At 31.4% G+C, this 17163-nt stretch overlaps 3 protein-coding genes and 1 long non-coding RNA gene across 4 annotated transcripts; all 4 read right to left on the bottom strand.

Annotated features, from left to right (window-relative positions):
- Positions 1-208: 208 nt before the first annotated feature.
- On the bottom strand, positions 209-1930 carry LOC114421487 (peroxidase 10-like). Its single transcript, XM_028387426.1, has 4 exons — positions 1668-1930; positions 1374-1565; positions 819-981; positions 209-752 (listed from the first exon to the last, which is right to left on the bottom strand). Exons 1-4 carry the CDS (start codon positions 1884-1886, stop codon positions 343-345), a joined length of 984 nt encoding a protein of 327 aa, XP_028243227.1. The 5' UTR covers positions 1887-1930; the 3' UTR covers positions 209-342.
- A 4043-nt stretch (positions 1931-5973) lies between these two features.
- LOC114405759 lies at positions 5974-6661 on the bottom strand. Its single transcript, XR_003665295.1, has 2 exons — positions 6301-6661; positions 5974-6213 (listed from the first exon to the last, which is right to left on the bottom strand). It is a non-coding gene; the product is annotated as an uncharacterized LOC114405759 (long non-coding RNA).
- Positions 6662-8853: 2192 nt separating this feature from the next.
- Positions 8854-12746, bottom strand: LOC114395504 (mitogen-activated protein kinase kinase kinase 5-like). Its single transcript, XM_028357334.1, has 10 exons — positions 12130-12746; positions 11937-12024; positions 11491-11553; positions 11223-11386; positions 10974-11049; positions 10425-10484; positions 10222-10347; positions 9483-9692; positions 9301-9395; positions 8854-8932 (listed from the first exon to the last, which is right to left on the bottom strand). The coding sequence occupies exons 1-10, from the start codon at positions 12744-12746 to the stop codon at positions 8854-8856; spliced, it is 1578 nt and encodes a 525-aa protein (XP_028213135.1).
- A 583-nt stretch (positions 12747-13329) lies between these two features.
- LOC114395416 (putative protein TPRXL) lies at positions 13330-13847 on the bottom strand. The gene has a single exon (XM_028357231.1). The coding sequence runs from the start codon at positions 13771-13773 to the stop codon at positions 13330-13332; it is 444 nt and encodes a 147-aa protein (XP_028213032.1). The 5' UTR covers positions 13774-13847.
- Positions 13848-17163: the final 3316 nt, after the last annotated feature.

Below are 17163 nucleotides of genomic sequence, written 5' to 3'. Positions count from 1 at the left end.
TAATAATATTCATTGATGATATAATAACATTATTTGTCTCCTATTGACTTATCATATTATCAAGAAAATCATGTGTCTTTTTTTTTGTAAGCTGTGCTTTTAAAAAAATTTCATATCCTCAAAATAGTTAATGACGTCTTTAACCAAGGATTTATATGGGGAGGTATTTTTCCTTAAACTAAACTTTTCACAACTAAAAGAAAAATAATACCATTTAATAGTTGCATACATTAATTATCGAAACAGTAGACAAACAAGCCCCTAGCATATTATTATACATTTGTAAAATACAAGTTTGCAATGGCTTTTAAAAACCAAGAGCAAGTGCAAATGGCTGGATATCTAGTTAACAGCCCTACAGTTAGTCCTTATTTGCCCCCGTGATCCTGTGAGTACACCTATGCGGCTCATTTTCTCCATAGATACCGCAAAGTCTCTGAAGAACATAATAGGCCACTTGCTATACACGTTGACTAATGAAGCAATTGTGCTGTCACCTAAAAGAGCCTGGTCTGATTGAAGCAGCCCCGAATTGTTCACAATGTTTTTGTAATACATGTTGTCAAATGTGTTGGTGGTGACGGGATCCAAGGGAGCCAAATTGGTGTCAGAGTCAGCTTGATTTGGACACAATTTCACTAAATTTTGTAGAAGTGAAACATCAAGTGATGGATCGGATTTACCAGAGCCACCAAAGTCGAAGAGCCTTGGCTTGAACGTGAAGCATTGAGCAAAGCCAAGAGTGTGTGCACCTACATTCATTAAATATTATATAGACATGAATAATTTAAGCTTAATTAGTCTCATGATTAGCAAACCTGAGAGTACTGCCACATCCTTCTTTTCAAGACCCTTGGATATAAACTTGGCGGTAATGTTTTCTACTGGTTCGAAGGGTGATGGCAAGTTATTTGCCTCGCTCTCACTTGCTGTTGTACCATCTCTACGACCCAGAGGCACATACCAAAATGGACCTTTACTCTGGAAATATTATGAAAGGTTTTAATATGTTTGGAGTATAAATTCAATATGATTGAACTATGATCAAAACCAAATAACTATTAAATATATTTTTTTTGTTTGTTTAATTAATCATGTGATTTCTATAATTACAAATTTTTACCTTTTGACCCTGGGTCTAAAGTTGACTAACATCATTTGAGATAAAGGTAGATTAAATGAATTATATCTTGTTTGTTTCAAATGATATTAGACAGGTAGAACTGAAAGGTAAAAAAATTAAATTATAGAACCAAAATAGAATGTTTTAAACGATAAGGAGTAAATCGAAAAATTGTTGCAACCGCATGTATGTATTTTTAATATCATATTTTAAATGCTATATTTCAAATAGTTAAAAATTGGTGTCTTACTAGATAAACAGTTTCTCTTGCCGCTAGAGTAAGTATATCAGCACAAGAAACAGTGGAGGGACAAGCCTTCTCCAATGCAGCCTTGATTGTGTCAATGACCTCAAATCCTCTGAGTGAATTTTTATTAGGCAGTGCATTTTTCTCCCCCTTTAAAGTGCCCGTATCATCAAGTAGCACAGAAGCATCACATCCCTTTGTAACAAAAAATGAAAGAAGCAGCACATGTAAAAAATCTTTAACATTATCCCAACTAAAAGAATAACTAATTAAAATTGAGACAGCTTAATTATTTACAATGACGAAACAATCATGGAAATGAAGGCGCAGGAGAGAAGCAGCAATCCTTGCGTCCTTGGCCATAGCTGACCGCACGTTGTCTCGAACAATTCCGGTCAGGTTTGGACATGTTGTGTCATAGAAATTATAATAAAGTTGACAGTTCACTAAAGGACTAAGGAACACAAACCAAAATATTGAAACAAAAAGAAGCATATTATTAGATTTAAACTCCATAAGTTGAAACTAGAATATGACAACAGGAGAAATTAGTTAACAACTCAATTAGAATTGCTTGTGGGAATATAAGTTGTAAACTGATACCATTTATAGGAAAATAAAACACTTACTAGCTTGGTTTTATTGTAGAGTGGCAGAGCCACTATCCATGTCCCTATCACTCTAGTTTGGTATAAGTCCAAATTGTCTGCTCTTTTTATTTTGGTGTAACAACTCTTAACAAGTCCGCATTTGGTTAATGGAGTGAAGAACTTGCGTAGACCCACCTCATGAAGTTTACAATTGCTCTAAGTGGCAAGATGACGTAGTGTGATAATATATCTCTTGATAAAATAATTAACAGCTTCAAGACTACTAACAATAAAGTACTGCATAGTTGACACATTACGTCTCCATATGAAGAAAATAGGGGCGCTTGCAAGGGTTCAAATTTTCACACAAGTCCAATACAGAGTGAGTGTGGACTATACTAAACTTGTATCAAGCATGAGAGGAATATAAACTTTTGATTGTCTTTATTTATCCAATGTGATTTTACTTCTAGTAGTGAAGGAAGAAGGAAAGGAGAAAAGGGTCTGAGTTTGAATCCCCTAATAAAAATTAACAATACTAACAACTAACATTTAATGATAAAATAAAGTCTAATTAGGTTGGTGTGTGTATTGCCTAGTTGTAACTTAGGTTCTATTTTTTTTAGCTATTGTGAGACTTTATACTTCTCCAACAAAGAGTATAATCACTCTGAGCGTGCTCTGTGTATCTTGTTTTCTTTTTTCCTACTTGTCCTAACACTGCAAAGTTTGCACTTTGAAGATAAGTCGTATGCATTGTGGGAGTAGGAGAAGAATTTTCAAGGCAGAAATTATAGATATATACCGAAAGTGCGTTACATTTGACTGTGTGTGCCATGTGGTGGACTAGTTATGTGTGTACAGTCATGATAAAAGCTAGCAAAACAGGAAATAATAACCATGCATTTTGTGGGAAACGACTTGATCAAATTCACGTAACTGCTATTATGTAAGATATATATAATTGTTTAGTTTGCATAAGCTAGTCAAACGCAATATTTTTAATTAGAGCACTTTTATCTCTGAAACGCTATTGGATTGTAAAATAAAATTTTATTTCACTTGCAAATTGTATGGATGATTGTGTGATCTGACAGTTGCTTATAGAAGCAACTCTCTTCCTCACCCTCTCTTTGTCTGCCACTTCATTACCAATCGTGCACCTTACTGATAAATATATATTCTCTTAAAATAAGTTAAGTTTAACATAATAAATATATTATTTTTTTGGTGTGTGTGCAATAAAATATATTATCTAATTATATTAATTGCTAAAGGCATTATAGTTGCATGTTAAATTGATGAGAAGGAATAAAATAAAACAGACGAATATAGTAAAATAGAGTAATTTAAACTGAAAAATGCTCATAAGACGTATGGCTTGCACGCAAGATCTTCATGAGTTCCCCCAAACTTTCTAACTGTTTTTTATTTTCTCTTTCATTTTTTCAATTTAGAATTTATCCAATAATAACAAACACTTTGTTTCATCTTCAATTCGTACAAGCACATACATTCCATCATAATATCTAAATATATGTTTAAGAATATTCCACGTTGAAATAAGATACAGTGAGCTGTCCACATTAGGATCCAAAGGTGAAGAAACAAGGTTGTAAAAACCTCACATTTTAACCATCTAAAAGTATGTTTTCTTCTTTTCCCTAATCCACGATTCTCGATCATTTACGTACCGACTTAAGTACTTAAGACATTGCAGTTATACCCTACTGATACAGAGCACAGGAAATTACCATTGGAAGATCACCTCAGTCTAGCTCTTTAATTGCGAGATATGTAATCACTCTCCTCTTTGAGCTTGATATATAAGAACATGCATAATGTTTTTTTTTATCAGGAGTATAATGAAATATTAACTCTATATTATTATACTTCTACTAGCATAGTGTCTCACTGCTCTGCATGGATATTAATTTTATCATTTATAATTTTTTATATATTATAACATTTTAATGTATTAATCTACTATATTTTAATTAATAAAAAATATATTAGTATATATATACATGCATAATAGTTAACAATATTAATATATAATAAAATGTTAAATGTTATAAAAATTACATCAAAATTTTGTATGATATATACTATTTTTTCATATACATGCATCAAATTTGTATTCTTTTTTATAAAACTTGTACTGCATAAAAGTTGTATCCCATGAATTTTATTTATATTTAATGTATTTTCTATATTTTTATATTTATAAATTTATAGATTCTTAATTGAAGAAATTTGAATGTTAATCAAATAATTTAATTTAAAATATGAAAATATTTTTTTAATTTAATAAATAAGAAAAAAATTAATTTAAACTAAAAACTTATTTCAAATAGGTGAATGTTATTATTGAAACTTCAAATGCTCAATTACTTTTTAACATATTTTTATCAATTAATGTTTAAATATTATTCATGAATTTAATATTTTCTTTTTTATATTTCATTCTTATGATTTTTAGTTACATGATGTTTATCTAAATATATATTTTCTAAAAAAGATATATTGTTAACTAGAAAATAATAAAAAAGAATGAAATAAACTGATTGATTATTTTTTATAGTATATTATTAAACAATATTAATATTAGAAACGTTATTAAAAATGCTAAAAGAGAAATAAAATAATTGATAAAGAATAAAAAACTTTAGAAATAGAATAATAATTGAATAGAGTTCTAATAGAATAAATAATAAAATAGAATCTATTTTTATAATAAAATAATATTAATTTAAATTAACAATTCAATTAAATAATATCATTTAATTTTTTTAAGAAAATAAATAAAAATTTATGATGTGACATTACCCTATAAAATTAAATCTTCTTTTTTATATAGATACATTAGATTTTATTTTGTTCCACTTAGTTAAGCTTTATCCATCCATTTTAATTCATTCGCCGTTAAATATCCAAAGATATTCTTCGTGGATGTTCACCAATCACCAACGTGGAATTAAAACACGCTATGTACTTGAGAAAACAAAATTTGGTAATCCTTGCTACTTGAACTAATTGACATAAAATAAATTAAAGTAAATATTAACTAATATTCTAAGGTTAAAAAGAAAATATTTTTATTAAAAGATAAAAAAATTATATTATAATTGATTATTTTTATATTTTTCTATAATTTTCACGATAAAAATATTTTTTTCTTTAACTAATATCCTAAAAATACTAATGAGTGAGATTCATCAATCAATATACACATGCACGCAAAATACTAGATAATGGTGTATTGGAACTAGAAGAAGATAGTAAATTAGACTAGACCAATCCCCTTAATTATTATCGTTGGCGCACTGAAAAAAAAAGAAGAAGATATTTTAATATTTGATTTCCGACCTGGATTCCAGTGAAGAATGGATGTCCCTTTAATTAAATTGAATTTCAATAATCCACCAGCTGATGGAGGTCTAAAATCCTAGCCTGCCCCCTTTCTATTCCTTGACTTCTTTATTTTTTTATGTAATTATTTTGGAGTAATCTTTATCAATCATACCTCTCTTAAAAAAAATGTTTGGAATTCAAAATGTTTTACACAACATAATAAAAAAAAATGTTTTACACAATTCGCTTTGAGAATGTTTTTTCTTTTCTTTTAATGATCCGTCAAATGCCCATTATTCATAAATGTTACAGGGAACCGATTAATTCTTCGAATATAGTTCAAATTTGTTTGGACTTACATTACTTGAATCCCACTAGCACCATGCACAATTGGTATTGTTATTATACTCTTTGGTACTAGTTCATTATCTCAATCCAGAAAAACGTGTATATTGTGATTCAGATAAAATAACTTCATTCATCAAACATGTAAAAGGAGAAAAGAAAGAGTTTTTTTGCATGCCCACACTACTTTTTGGTAAAAGGATTCTCTTTTAGTAAAAAAAAGAATAATGAAATTCCCAACGCGGCTTGGATAGAATCAAACTCAAATTCAGTTGGTAAAGGCATACCAAAAGACAGAGAAACGAAGAATATTCTTACTAATAGTCACAATAATGATTAAAAATCACAACTTTTTCTTAGTTAATTCTGATCATCCACCAATTCTACGATAACAAAGGGGAGGGGAAAAGAACATCTCGATATACCTATGTCCTAATGACTTTTACATATTGCTATAAAGTAATAACACTGAAATTTAATCTAAAGACTTCTAACAAAAGTTGCAGCACAAGAAATCGAAGATACCCTGTGTACAGTCATAGCAGCAAGACAACCTACATACCCAGAAAGCAAAAGTTTCAATAATCAGACATATTATATCTCACAATCACATCAAATTTTACAAAAGAAAAGAAGATTACCATTCATTAATGATCTTGTCTTGTGTATCATCCCCAGCTTGGCATCCGGTGCCAGAAACTTCAATGGATTGTGATGGAGGAGGTTCCATGGCTCATTCACCTTCTCTCTCGCACTATTGGAATATGACAAGTAAAAAGTGAAATAAATGCACGTGAAGGCGCCTATTTGTCACCAGATCACGACGTTACAAAAGACAAAAGAATCAAATGCCATTCGTAATCCATGATATGCCCAAGCCCAAATCCATTTCTATGATAGTACCAGACAGACAAAAATGCTACTAATATTTACCACTTCAGTTCTCTTTTTAATGAGATCTTATTTAGAATGTTTATTAAGGAAGGATTTTATTAATTAAGTAAATTGTCTCTAACATTTAGTGTCCGTCCAGTTTATAGGTAGAGTCAATTTTACATGCTATGGCATATATTATTTTAATGTATAAAAAATTGAAAGTGAAATTAATTTAAACATATGAATTTTAGTCATATTTAATGACTCAAAATTTACTATTTTTTTTTGGTACATGCTTAAAGTTTACTTTAGTAATGTTTGAAAGAATAGACTCATTCTCTCGTGAAAATATTTTATTATTATGGTAAATAAAAATTATAAATTTATATTATAAAATCATATATTGATCACATAACCTGATCATTACCTTAAAAAATTATTATTTTTTAATCTTAATCATTTAATATGATTTTCCGTAGAAAAATCATTTAATATGATTTAATGGTCTAAATTTTGATTTATAATTTCTCATAATCAAGAGGAATCATTTTCTACCTTTTAGTATATTTTTGTTTTTTTTTTTTTGTATGGAAAGTGGCTAAACGGCAAACTAAAAGTCACGAAATCTGCAAACAAAGTTAGATGAATCCACGCAGGAGGACGATAAAAAATATCATAAACCTGATTTGCTTCTCAGACGAAAAAATAAACGTTAACTCGATCATCCAATTGAAGACCACATTTAAGAAGAATATCAGCAACCTAATTCGCTTCTCGGAAGATATTTCATGATTTTGACCAACCAAATCCCCCACCCTCTTAGCCAATGGGGAGCGCATAGTTTAATACAAATGATATCAACACCACAGACTGACAAAGGGAATAGATTAAAAAAACAATAAATTACTAAATTGTTGCGCTAATTTGGAAAAATAAATCTATTAGTTTGTGGTTTTGACCTTGATGTTATGACCAAATAATGATCCCACAATCTGCTGAACAGGGAGTGGAGGGCATCTAATTCTTAAAATACTTTTGGCTTGGAGGGACCAAAATCAGTTCATTTTTTAATATCCTATTAGATGTGTAAGTATGAAGTCTAGTTAAATTAATTAAATATTATATATATATATATATATATATATATATATATATATTATAAATCTTTCACATTCTCACGTATTAACAAAAAATATATACGTGTAAGTATATCTGTGGAACTATCAAAGATATTGGTTAGGTAAACTTTTTTTTTTTACCCAAATAGCGATTTATGGCGTGAAATATTTGACGTTACAAGCAGAGTTGATTAAGAATTACGTTATACTTTTAGTGGGACGAATCGTCATTGAATATACCTATTTATTAAGCCATCACTTTCTTTAAAAAAATTCTAATATCTTCTCAAGAAATTTCCTAATATTTAATAAAATAAAAATAGAAAAAATAAAGATATTTAATATCTGAATGATATAAGAGATATTTTCTTTATTTAATAATTTAAAAAATATTAAGAATATTTGAAACTACTGATATATAATGAACGAATGTTGAAGATTTATTGGCCATTAATTTTAACAATAAAGGCAATTTCTTATTTCGTGTTAAAAGTAATTATGTTCCGAAAAAAGGTTTACACCTATTGATCGATTATCACTGTCATGTGAAAGAAAGTTTCAGTTTTATTCAATTTTTTTTTATCTATTTGTATTTCTTTTTCTTTTTTTATAGGAAACCATTTGTATTTCTTACCTTCTTTAAAATATGGATGAATATAATCTTTCATGGTACATATGTGTTTTTTTTTTTTTACATGGGATCAATATAATCTAATTGAATATAATATAGTTTATATATTTTTTGTTTGCATGAAAACCTAATGATTGGTCTAGTTGATACAAAATAAACTTATTTCACGAGAACATGAGTTTGTTTTTTTATCCATGTGAAAATCTTATGCATAGATAATATATAAATATGTTTGTAAGGTGTTCATTGAGTCCTGAGGTCTATTGTAATTTATCTAAACTTTTATTACAACAAAAAAATTGTCATGTAAAAAAATAATTTTCTTGTAAACCTATTTTTTTCATAATTTTAACTCTTCAAAAAGGAATTTACTAAAGAAGTGAGAAATGACACATGTTGTTAGGTATTTTTGTTTTGTTTATAACACATGTATCTTCTGTTAAAATAATTATGTTCATTAGGTTTTTTTTAATGTAGAAATCTTCTTAAAAAAAGCAAAATACAATGGTGTTATTTGTACAGGATTCGTGTGGCTGCTGGATCCCTCTAATATTATACAAAATCTGCTTCTATATCCTCATGCTGTAAACTCCACAGTGAACAAGCTTGTCACTTGCAGGGGCATCAATGCTGATCCCGGGAAAGAACCTTCAACATCTACAGGTGCAGGTGCAAGTCACCTAAAACAAAGTCCGTATGAACTAATAAAGCCATTGGCATAATGTGTGAGAACTTCTCCCAGCGCAATCATTTGAAATTAAATACCATTTTTTTTCCTATTGCCATATTTGACAAAGACAAAGAAATCTCATTGAGACTGTTGCAGGCGAGCTTAGAATTAGAGAGTAGTGAGCTAGGAAGTACTTCAGGAGTAGGGCACTGCAATGCCACTGTCACATAGAACTTATTTTGTTAGATATATGCCCAATCTTAGCAGAGGAAAAGGATGGATCGTCGATTCATTGGTTCAAATATTCATGAAGATATAATCTATGGAAGTAATGAGAAATTCTCACCTCTCAGTGGCTAATTTTCCTTTAGCAATATGTGCACTGGGAATAGAAATTTGATCAAGTTTATTTTCAGACAACTCTTTGGGACTATGGATATCCTGCCAACATGAGATAGATAAATTTAATACCAAACACCACATGGTATGACAAATATAAAAGAATCACAACATTTATATTATTATTACCATCAAGGATGTTCCATTATACAGCTGCATGGAAGATGAAACATCTGGTTGTTGCAAGTTTTTCAGAAATCGATGTTGTAGTAACATTGAAGCAGTTGGTCGCTCTGCTGGATTTCTTATAAAGCAAAGTCTCAGGAAATCTTTACCCTCTGCCGACAATGTTTCTGGAATAGGAGGAGTATCCTTCATTACCTTAAACATAGCTGCGGCCTGCATAATTAGATGAGAATTTACCTCCGGTTAAAAAATGAATTGGAAACGTATACATATAGCATCTATACTGAATCCACAAGCTGCAACAAAAGAAAAATAGTATAAATATGCTTTAAGCCGGTTGTTAAACCAAACTTTAACAATGGAAAAAGTTGATACATTATAATCCATTAAAAAACTTCAGCATCTCACTTAAGTTCATATAACCATGTCTAGATACGAAGTTATTGAAACAATCAATAATATTCTTTTAATGAATATTGGGGTTCTTATACCAATATTGAGAAGGAAATGATAACACTATATTCTGCAACGCTTTTTTGACACACTCTTTTATTTGGTAAAATTGATGAAGGTCTCACTAAATGAGGTTCATTTCTGATTTGGTGCATCTCCTTTTAAACTAGTGGGATTCACATGAATTTTAACCAACAACAAAAGAGAGTGTAATTATGTTACACGGTGCTGAAGTGCCCTGAATAGCAAATTGATAAAAAGACAAGAAATGTTTTTTGAAGGTACTTACTCCTTCGTACTCACTCCAAGGAGGCTTCCCGGTGAACATTTCAATAATTGTACAACCCAAACTCCAAATATCAACAGCAAAAGCTAGGTCAGAGCTGTTATCTTTTTGCACACCCGCTTGAAAAAGCTGTGTGAGAAATAAGTGTCAATAGAGAAAGCATGAGATATCGTGGAGTAATATAGAGTTATAAACTTAGTATATACCTCTGGAGCCATCCAATATGGACTTCCCTTTAAAGAAAGATCTGCAACATGTCCAGTTAGCTGTGGACATAGACATCCAAAAAGTATTATTAGGGCACAAAAGCTACTAGTTAGCAATGGTATTCGTGAAACCAACAAGTAAATTTCAAAAGAAACCATAGATATATGTCATAAAAAATTCAAATTAAATAACATATAGAACTTGGAGACACAGCACTTTTCTACATGTCACAAATTTACAGGTAAGCATTAAAGCACAAGATACATATTCAGCCAAGGAAATTAGAAGATGTACCCGATATACTCCAATGGCTGTAATGGGTAATAAAAATTCAAGATAAGAAATTTCCAAAACAATAAATTTGGTCCTTTTATCTTAATGCCTGCATTTTGTAATGCAAATACCCACCGGAATGTTTTAACAGTGTAAAGATAATCATATCATACTTGGAAATCCAAAATAGTGGTACAACGAGAGAAGCATTCTCTTTCGGGATATGAATAGAGACAAGAACAAGTATATAATAGAAGGGGAATTTTACAACTCACGTGCTTGGCCATCCCAAAGTCAGCAAGCTTAACAACACCAGCAGAATCAACAAGCAAGTTAGCTCCTTTGATGTCCCTACACACATACAACAAAAGAAAATATATACATCAGATGTTCTAATTCCAAATTGAATTAGTAATTTCTGAAAGAAAAAAAAAGGAACTAGTAATTTTTATAATGGTAACGCAAATATCTGGTAGAGATTTCTTATACTAGTTAGGCACGGATCTCATGCAGGTGACCAGTACCTATGAATTGTTTTTTTGCTATGCAAGTAAGCCAAGCCCGAAAGAATGTGGCGCGTGAAATTCCGAACAACACATTCTGTTATTGCACCACAATGTTCACGAACGTATTTATTCATTGAACCGGGATGGACATATTCCAAATAAATATAAAACCTGTCTTCTACCTAGTCAAAACATACCCAAAGATATTAGAAGGTTAATTTGTGGGCAGTTCTATAGATAATGGTTAATCTTAGACAACTAATCATGAATAGGAATTCTTCCTTACTATTTCGCTACCATAATACTGCACGATGTTTGGATGTTGCAGATGGCTAAGAACTTTAATTTCCTGAAAAAGGCAGAAATTGGGTAATCAGGATATATAAAGAAAGTGAACTAGAAAAAGGAAAATGATTTTGGATAAATAAAACATTATAAAAAGGAAAATTGTTAATAAATAAACAGTTTATATACTTCATCCGATTAAGGTTTCGATATAAGTATTAAGAAATATAATTAATTTTTTAAATTTCATAGAAAATATTAAATAACCTTTTACTATATTGATTTATCTTTTTTATACACTATTCTTCTTAAATATTGATTAAGGGTAGTTTTAATGTAATATTAATTTTATAAAATAGCAATTATTTTAAAATAATTTTTATTTTTATTCTCTTACAGGTCATATCATCTAGAATGAAGGGAGTATTAACTAATGAGATGAATAACCTGCTCTAACTGCTTTATGCACTCTGCAGACTTTGGATCATCAGAAAATATTTCTGCTTCCTTCATTGCACACAATGCTCCAGTTTTTCTATGAGGAACAACAATATGTTTTAGACGAGCTTCGAAGAAAGAGAGAATGGAAGAGCTTAAAATAATGCTTATGAAAAATGTAGCACTAGAACCACAGATATACCTGTTGGTGGCAACATAAACAGTTCCAAAAGTACCACGACCAAGAAGTTTTCCTTTTTGCCACTGGTTTTTCATGGGCAAGGATTCAGTCTTAGCCACAGGTGGGGAAAAGGTAGAAGATGGTGAAAGCAAGGGGGGCCCAGGCCCAGCCCAAGGAGGCAAGGGTAAGGGGTGAACAGCGAGAGGAGCAGTGGTTTCACGACGTGCTATAGAGGTGTCAAGGGATAACTTGGGAGGAATGGATAAGGAAGAAAGCCTAGTTGGGCTTTGGTGGGGAGAAGGAATGTTATCGGTGTGTAATGCGGATAAATCAAAGAAGGCAGGAGGTGGGTGGGAAGAGTCAAATGTGGGCATCTCTGGTGCAGACCAGAACTGGTTTCCTTTGGGTGAGACGTAATAGTATGGAACCAAATCATCATCGTTTTTGTTGCTGGGACTGCCCAAAGGACTCGTTGGAGCACTTCTTGGAGGGACGCTCAACCAAAACTTATCTCCTTCACTCCTCTCTTGCTCAGCCACCACCCCTGCTGACCTTGTTTCTTGCCTCGCAAAAACACTGTACACACAAACCCAGACATCAGAATTCTTAAAGACCAACCACTTTTTTCGACTTTCCATTGTTCCAAATACTTAGCAATAACATTAATATCAGCAAAGCATTCGTGCAAGAGGTATGGACTCGGTTCTCTTAAACATGACTATAAAAGTCTTGCAAATCAAAAGGATAAAAATATTTAATTAAATCTTTTAACCAACATTCATTATTAATAAAATTAGTAGATATTTTTATCAGGTTATAAACAAAAAAAAATTACAACTTCAAACCTTGTAAAGTTACCTAACTTTCCCGCACCAATTCTAATATTCATAAATAACTCTGTATTAGAAATATTTATTTGACATTTTTAACTTTTCTTTTTTTTTTCTCTACTTGTTTTTAATATGTATTTCTCTCTTTTATTTCTTCATCTTCTTATACACCAATTTCCCCCCCTAATAATTGATCAATTGGTTGAAAGGATAGAGAAATAAAGTAACTTGACTACATACCTGGATAATTACATTGCACACAAGCACAATTAATTAATAAACATTTAAATATTAAAAAATCAAAATTTATTTTAATAACCTACTGCATAATGAAACGGAAACCCTGCATGCACCAAATGAAATGAGTAACATGGGAATCAAGTTATGTAAATTACCTGCGCATTCGAAAACCAGGGGTGAGGGTGACATCGACGGCGGCGTCAGGTCTGTCGGCGGCATCTTTAGGCGAGGGCGAACGGTAATCAGCGTCTCTGGGCAAGGGCAACGGCTGAGGCTGAACGCAGGAGGTGGAGGAACGATCGAAGGTGCTGGAGGAGCGAGACAAGGGGGGCACCACAAGGGAGTCTAAGACGGCGACGTGGGTTAGCTTCTTGGAGTGCTTCCACGTCGACCTTTTCCCGCTGCCGAAGAACCAGGCCGAGCCGCTGTTCTTCCTGGTGGGGTCGGAGGCGGAGGACGTAGAAGGGGAAGACTTTAGAGTCGCCGAAGAAGATAAGGATGATGATGACGACGACGACAACGATGATGATGTTGATGATGGTGAATTAGAATGAGAATGAGAATGGGAGAAGATGGGGGTGGGGAACCAACGCATGGCGGTGGATATAACTACAATGCTTCATTGTGCGTATATGATAGTCATTGTTGTTAGTAATAAATGCTGTGGCTGTGTATGCATGCAGAGAAAGGAACAGAGGAGAGGGAAATAAGAAATTAGATCATCATGCATAGATTTGTCTTTCTCGTGTATTATTATTCTTGAATCTGTTATGAGCCCATGCTTCTGCAGACAAACAAGGATGCGGTTTTACAACGCCAAATCCGGGTGCCGACAGATGTACGTGCAACCCTTCCTACCTTTTCTCTCAATAATGCTGAGCCGTCATGACAAGATTCTAACTCTTAACATAACATTAACATTCCCACCCTCTCCCATTTAAACCTTTCCCTCCTCTATCCTCTTTTTTCATCATGCATCTTAAAACCAAAAATCTTACACCCCATTTTTGGAACAAAAAACAAAGGAGAGAATGAAACTTATATATATGACAAATAATACCATGAAATTTTATATATATATCATCTAGTAGTAAGATTTATAAAATACTTTTATTCCAATCAATTAACCTACCAATTTTCAACTCTAAACAAACTTTCTAATTATATGTTAACTTTGCGGTTAATCATGACAAATAAAGAGTAACTGAACTATAGGAAACAAAATCTATACATTCATGGAACAGGGAAGAAAAATAACGAAAAACCTTCTTAAACATAACTTTTATCATTTATCCGAAACTTTTAATCCATTTAAACCAAACAAAACCGTCTGAAGTAAAGTTTCTCAAGTAATAGTACGTATATAGGCATAAATAATAAATACAAATGGGCTAGAGGGGCTTATTCTTTTGCGGGTAGTCCTTGTACCCATCACTTCGGTGATATCCCTAAGTGCATTACATTGTTTTGAGATAAATAATATACTCAGTTCCTTTCAAAATATATAAATATAAATGAGTTATTTTAAATATCTATAACTATATATACGTTGAAATTGGATATTTCAGCGTACACATTATTGTACATATTTTATTTCTATAACTACATTCATAATAAGTTATTATTTTATTCTTATAATTATCTTTACAAATCATCTGGTTATTTCTATTATCTAATGGAAAAGCAGTTAGTTAAGCAGGGAGTGTTGTTTCCCTAGTCATTATAATACGACATGATAAATGATGATCAATCAATATTTCACTTAATCCGGATACAAATCGGGAAGAAACCCTTCTACGTCAATCAAAAGGCAAAGGAATTTACCACTGTACTCTCTTGTATCGTGTGGTAAGGAGGCCTTCCTATGATTTATTATAATATCAGCTGCTACCCAATAAATAGAAACTTTGGGCTTAAGGCTCCAGGGCCTTGAACTATCGCAATTTTCCAGGCCATTCTTTTTTAGCCTTTCAAACTGGGCCTCACTTGGACCTAGAGTAACGCCCGGTTTCACATAACATTTCCTTTGACTTTGAGTAGTTTTATCTGTTGTTTTATTGACAAACGAGCAATAATGAAAGAAAAGAACAACAAGATCTTACTAACCTATATCCATAGAGCATTAATTAAGAAATTTTAAAAAATATTTATTATGTAAATCATAAGAGCATAAAAATAAATTATGAACCGTATAATTTTTCGTCTCCTAATAAAAATATTCTTACTTTGGTTCTTTAATTAGTGTTCTTATGATATTAATTAACATTTAAAAAAAAACAAAAGCTTGATTTCAAAACTTAGGTTTACGTAAGAACTACAGTTTATCTGTATGCATTAAAAAAAAAGTGGGATCCTCACTAATGGTGATGCCTATTATTTATTTCGTACCACCCGCCGCACACGCTACCGTGCGTGCCATGCGAAAACTCCAAAATCTTTTGCTTGCAGAGAAATAATGACCTTTTGTTTATGACCCTCTAAAGTGGGAGACAGAGAAATAGGAAGAGTAGTTTTTCTTTTTAACCAAAAAAAAAAAAAAAGAGTACGTAACTTGTCTAGTTTCCTTTTAGTGTGCAATAACAACATCTTCTTCTTATGTGTGCATTATTTTGTACTTTTTAAACTTTTGAAGGGTGGAATCATTTTGACAATGACTGTGAAAGCCCACCCTCTTAAAACCCGATTGCTCTTTTTACTCTAATAAGCTAATAATGCCTTTTCTGTTTTTTAATTTGCAGTTGCTTTTCAACCCAAATAGCTTTCTGGCCATTGGTGATGCTTCAACTTTTAGCTACGAACCTTTCCACGTTATGCGTTGTGTTTTTCTTTTTCTTGTGCTTTTGTTGGAAAGGTTTTCTTGTTTTTAACAAGACAAGAGTTAAAATTCAACTAAAATGATCTGAAATCATTTTTGTTATATTTTTTAATTTTAAAAGATCATTTTTTAAATTCATGTATACAAAATGAATAAAAAGTTTGTATAAAATAAAACCAGTTATACACTGTGTCAATTACTTAAATTGTTTTAATTTGAAAAACACACCCAAATTTGTTGAAGAATAAATTAGCACTGACAAAAAATTCTTGCAGGTTAAATGTTTTTTTTTTAATTTTATTAGCGTATCAGTTAAGTAGTTAAACAAATCATTTGACTGTAAAACATTATAAATTCTTGTTAATTAGGAAGGGGTTATTTTATTAATTGTAGGTTTTTAAGCAACTCCCTAATCGACTAAATTAGGTGAAAGTATGGATAGAGCAAAAAGTAAAGCCGTAAAATATGAAAATGAAAGGTATAAAATGAAATGCGGTAAAGTCATAAACAAAGCTGTAAAGACGTACTACAGTGTAAAGACAAATGCAAATAAATACTCATGTTTGATTGATGTATATATAATGAGAACTTGGCTTCTGAATTATTGTATAGTTAGTACTGTATTAATTTATAAGTTTAAACTACTTGTTAACTGCACCGTACGCGTAACTGGTTTTTTGCATTAAAATTGCATAAGACCTCAATAATAGTGGTCCATACATTTTTGGATTTGAACGACTAGGCCTTGGATGGTCATTATTTACTGTGGTAATGATTGTTCATAAAAACCATTTTTTATAGTGCCTAGAATTAATGTCTATAAACAGTTTTTAGCCTTTCTTCTGTTATCATGTGTGCCATACACTATTTATAGCGGGAAAATGAAACATTAGAAGAAACAAGAACATAGAAGAGACCCACAACTCTTCACGTCATATGTTTCTTATTATGGATTCACGTCGTATGCTAATTTATTATGCGAGAAGCTTTTCTTTTTTCTTGTAGTCTTCTCCTGTATATAATTACTTTTTAGATAAGTTATCCAAAAAGATCTTGAGTTACTATGTAGGCTATATTCCATAAAATTACTTAAAAAGTTGGTTGGAAGTTTAAAAAGTAATTAAAGATTAGTTAATAGCTACAAGCTGTAAAATTAACTTACTAAATTAT

Source organism: Glycine soja, chromosome 1 (genome assembly GCF_004193775.1).
Source record: "Glycine soja cultivar W05 chromosome 1, ASM419377v2, whole genome shotgun sequence".
NCBI classification, from domain to species: Eukaryota; Viridiplantae; Streptophyta; class Magnoliopsida; order Fabales; family Fabaceae; genus Glycine; species Glycine soja.
Note: the sequence above shows the minus strand (reverse complement) of the source record. Positions and strands in the feature narration are given on the sequence as shown.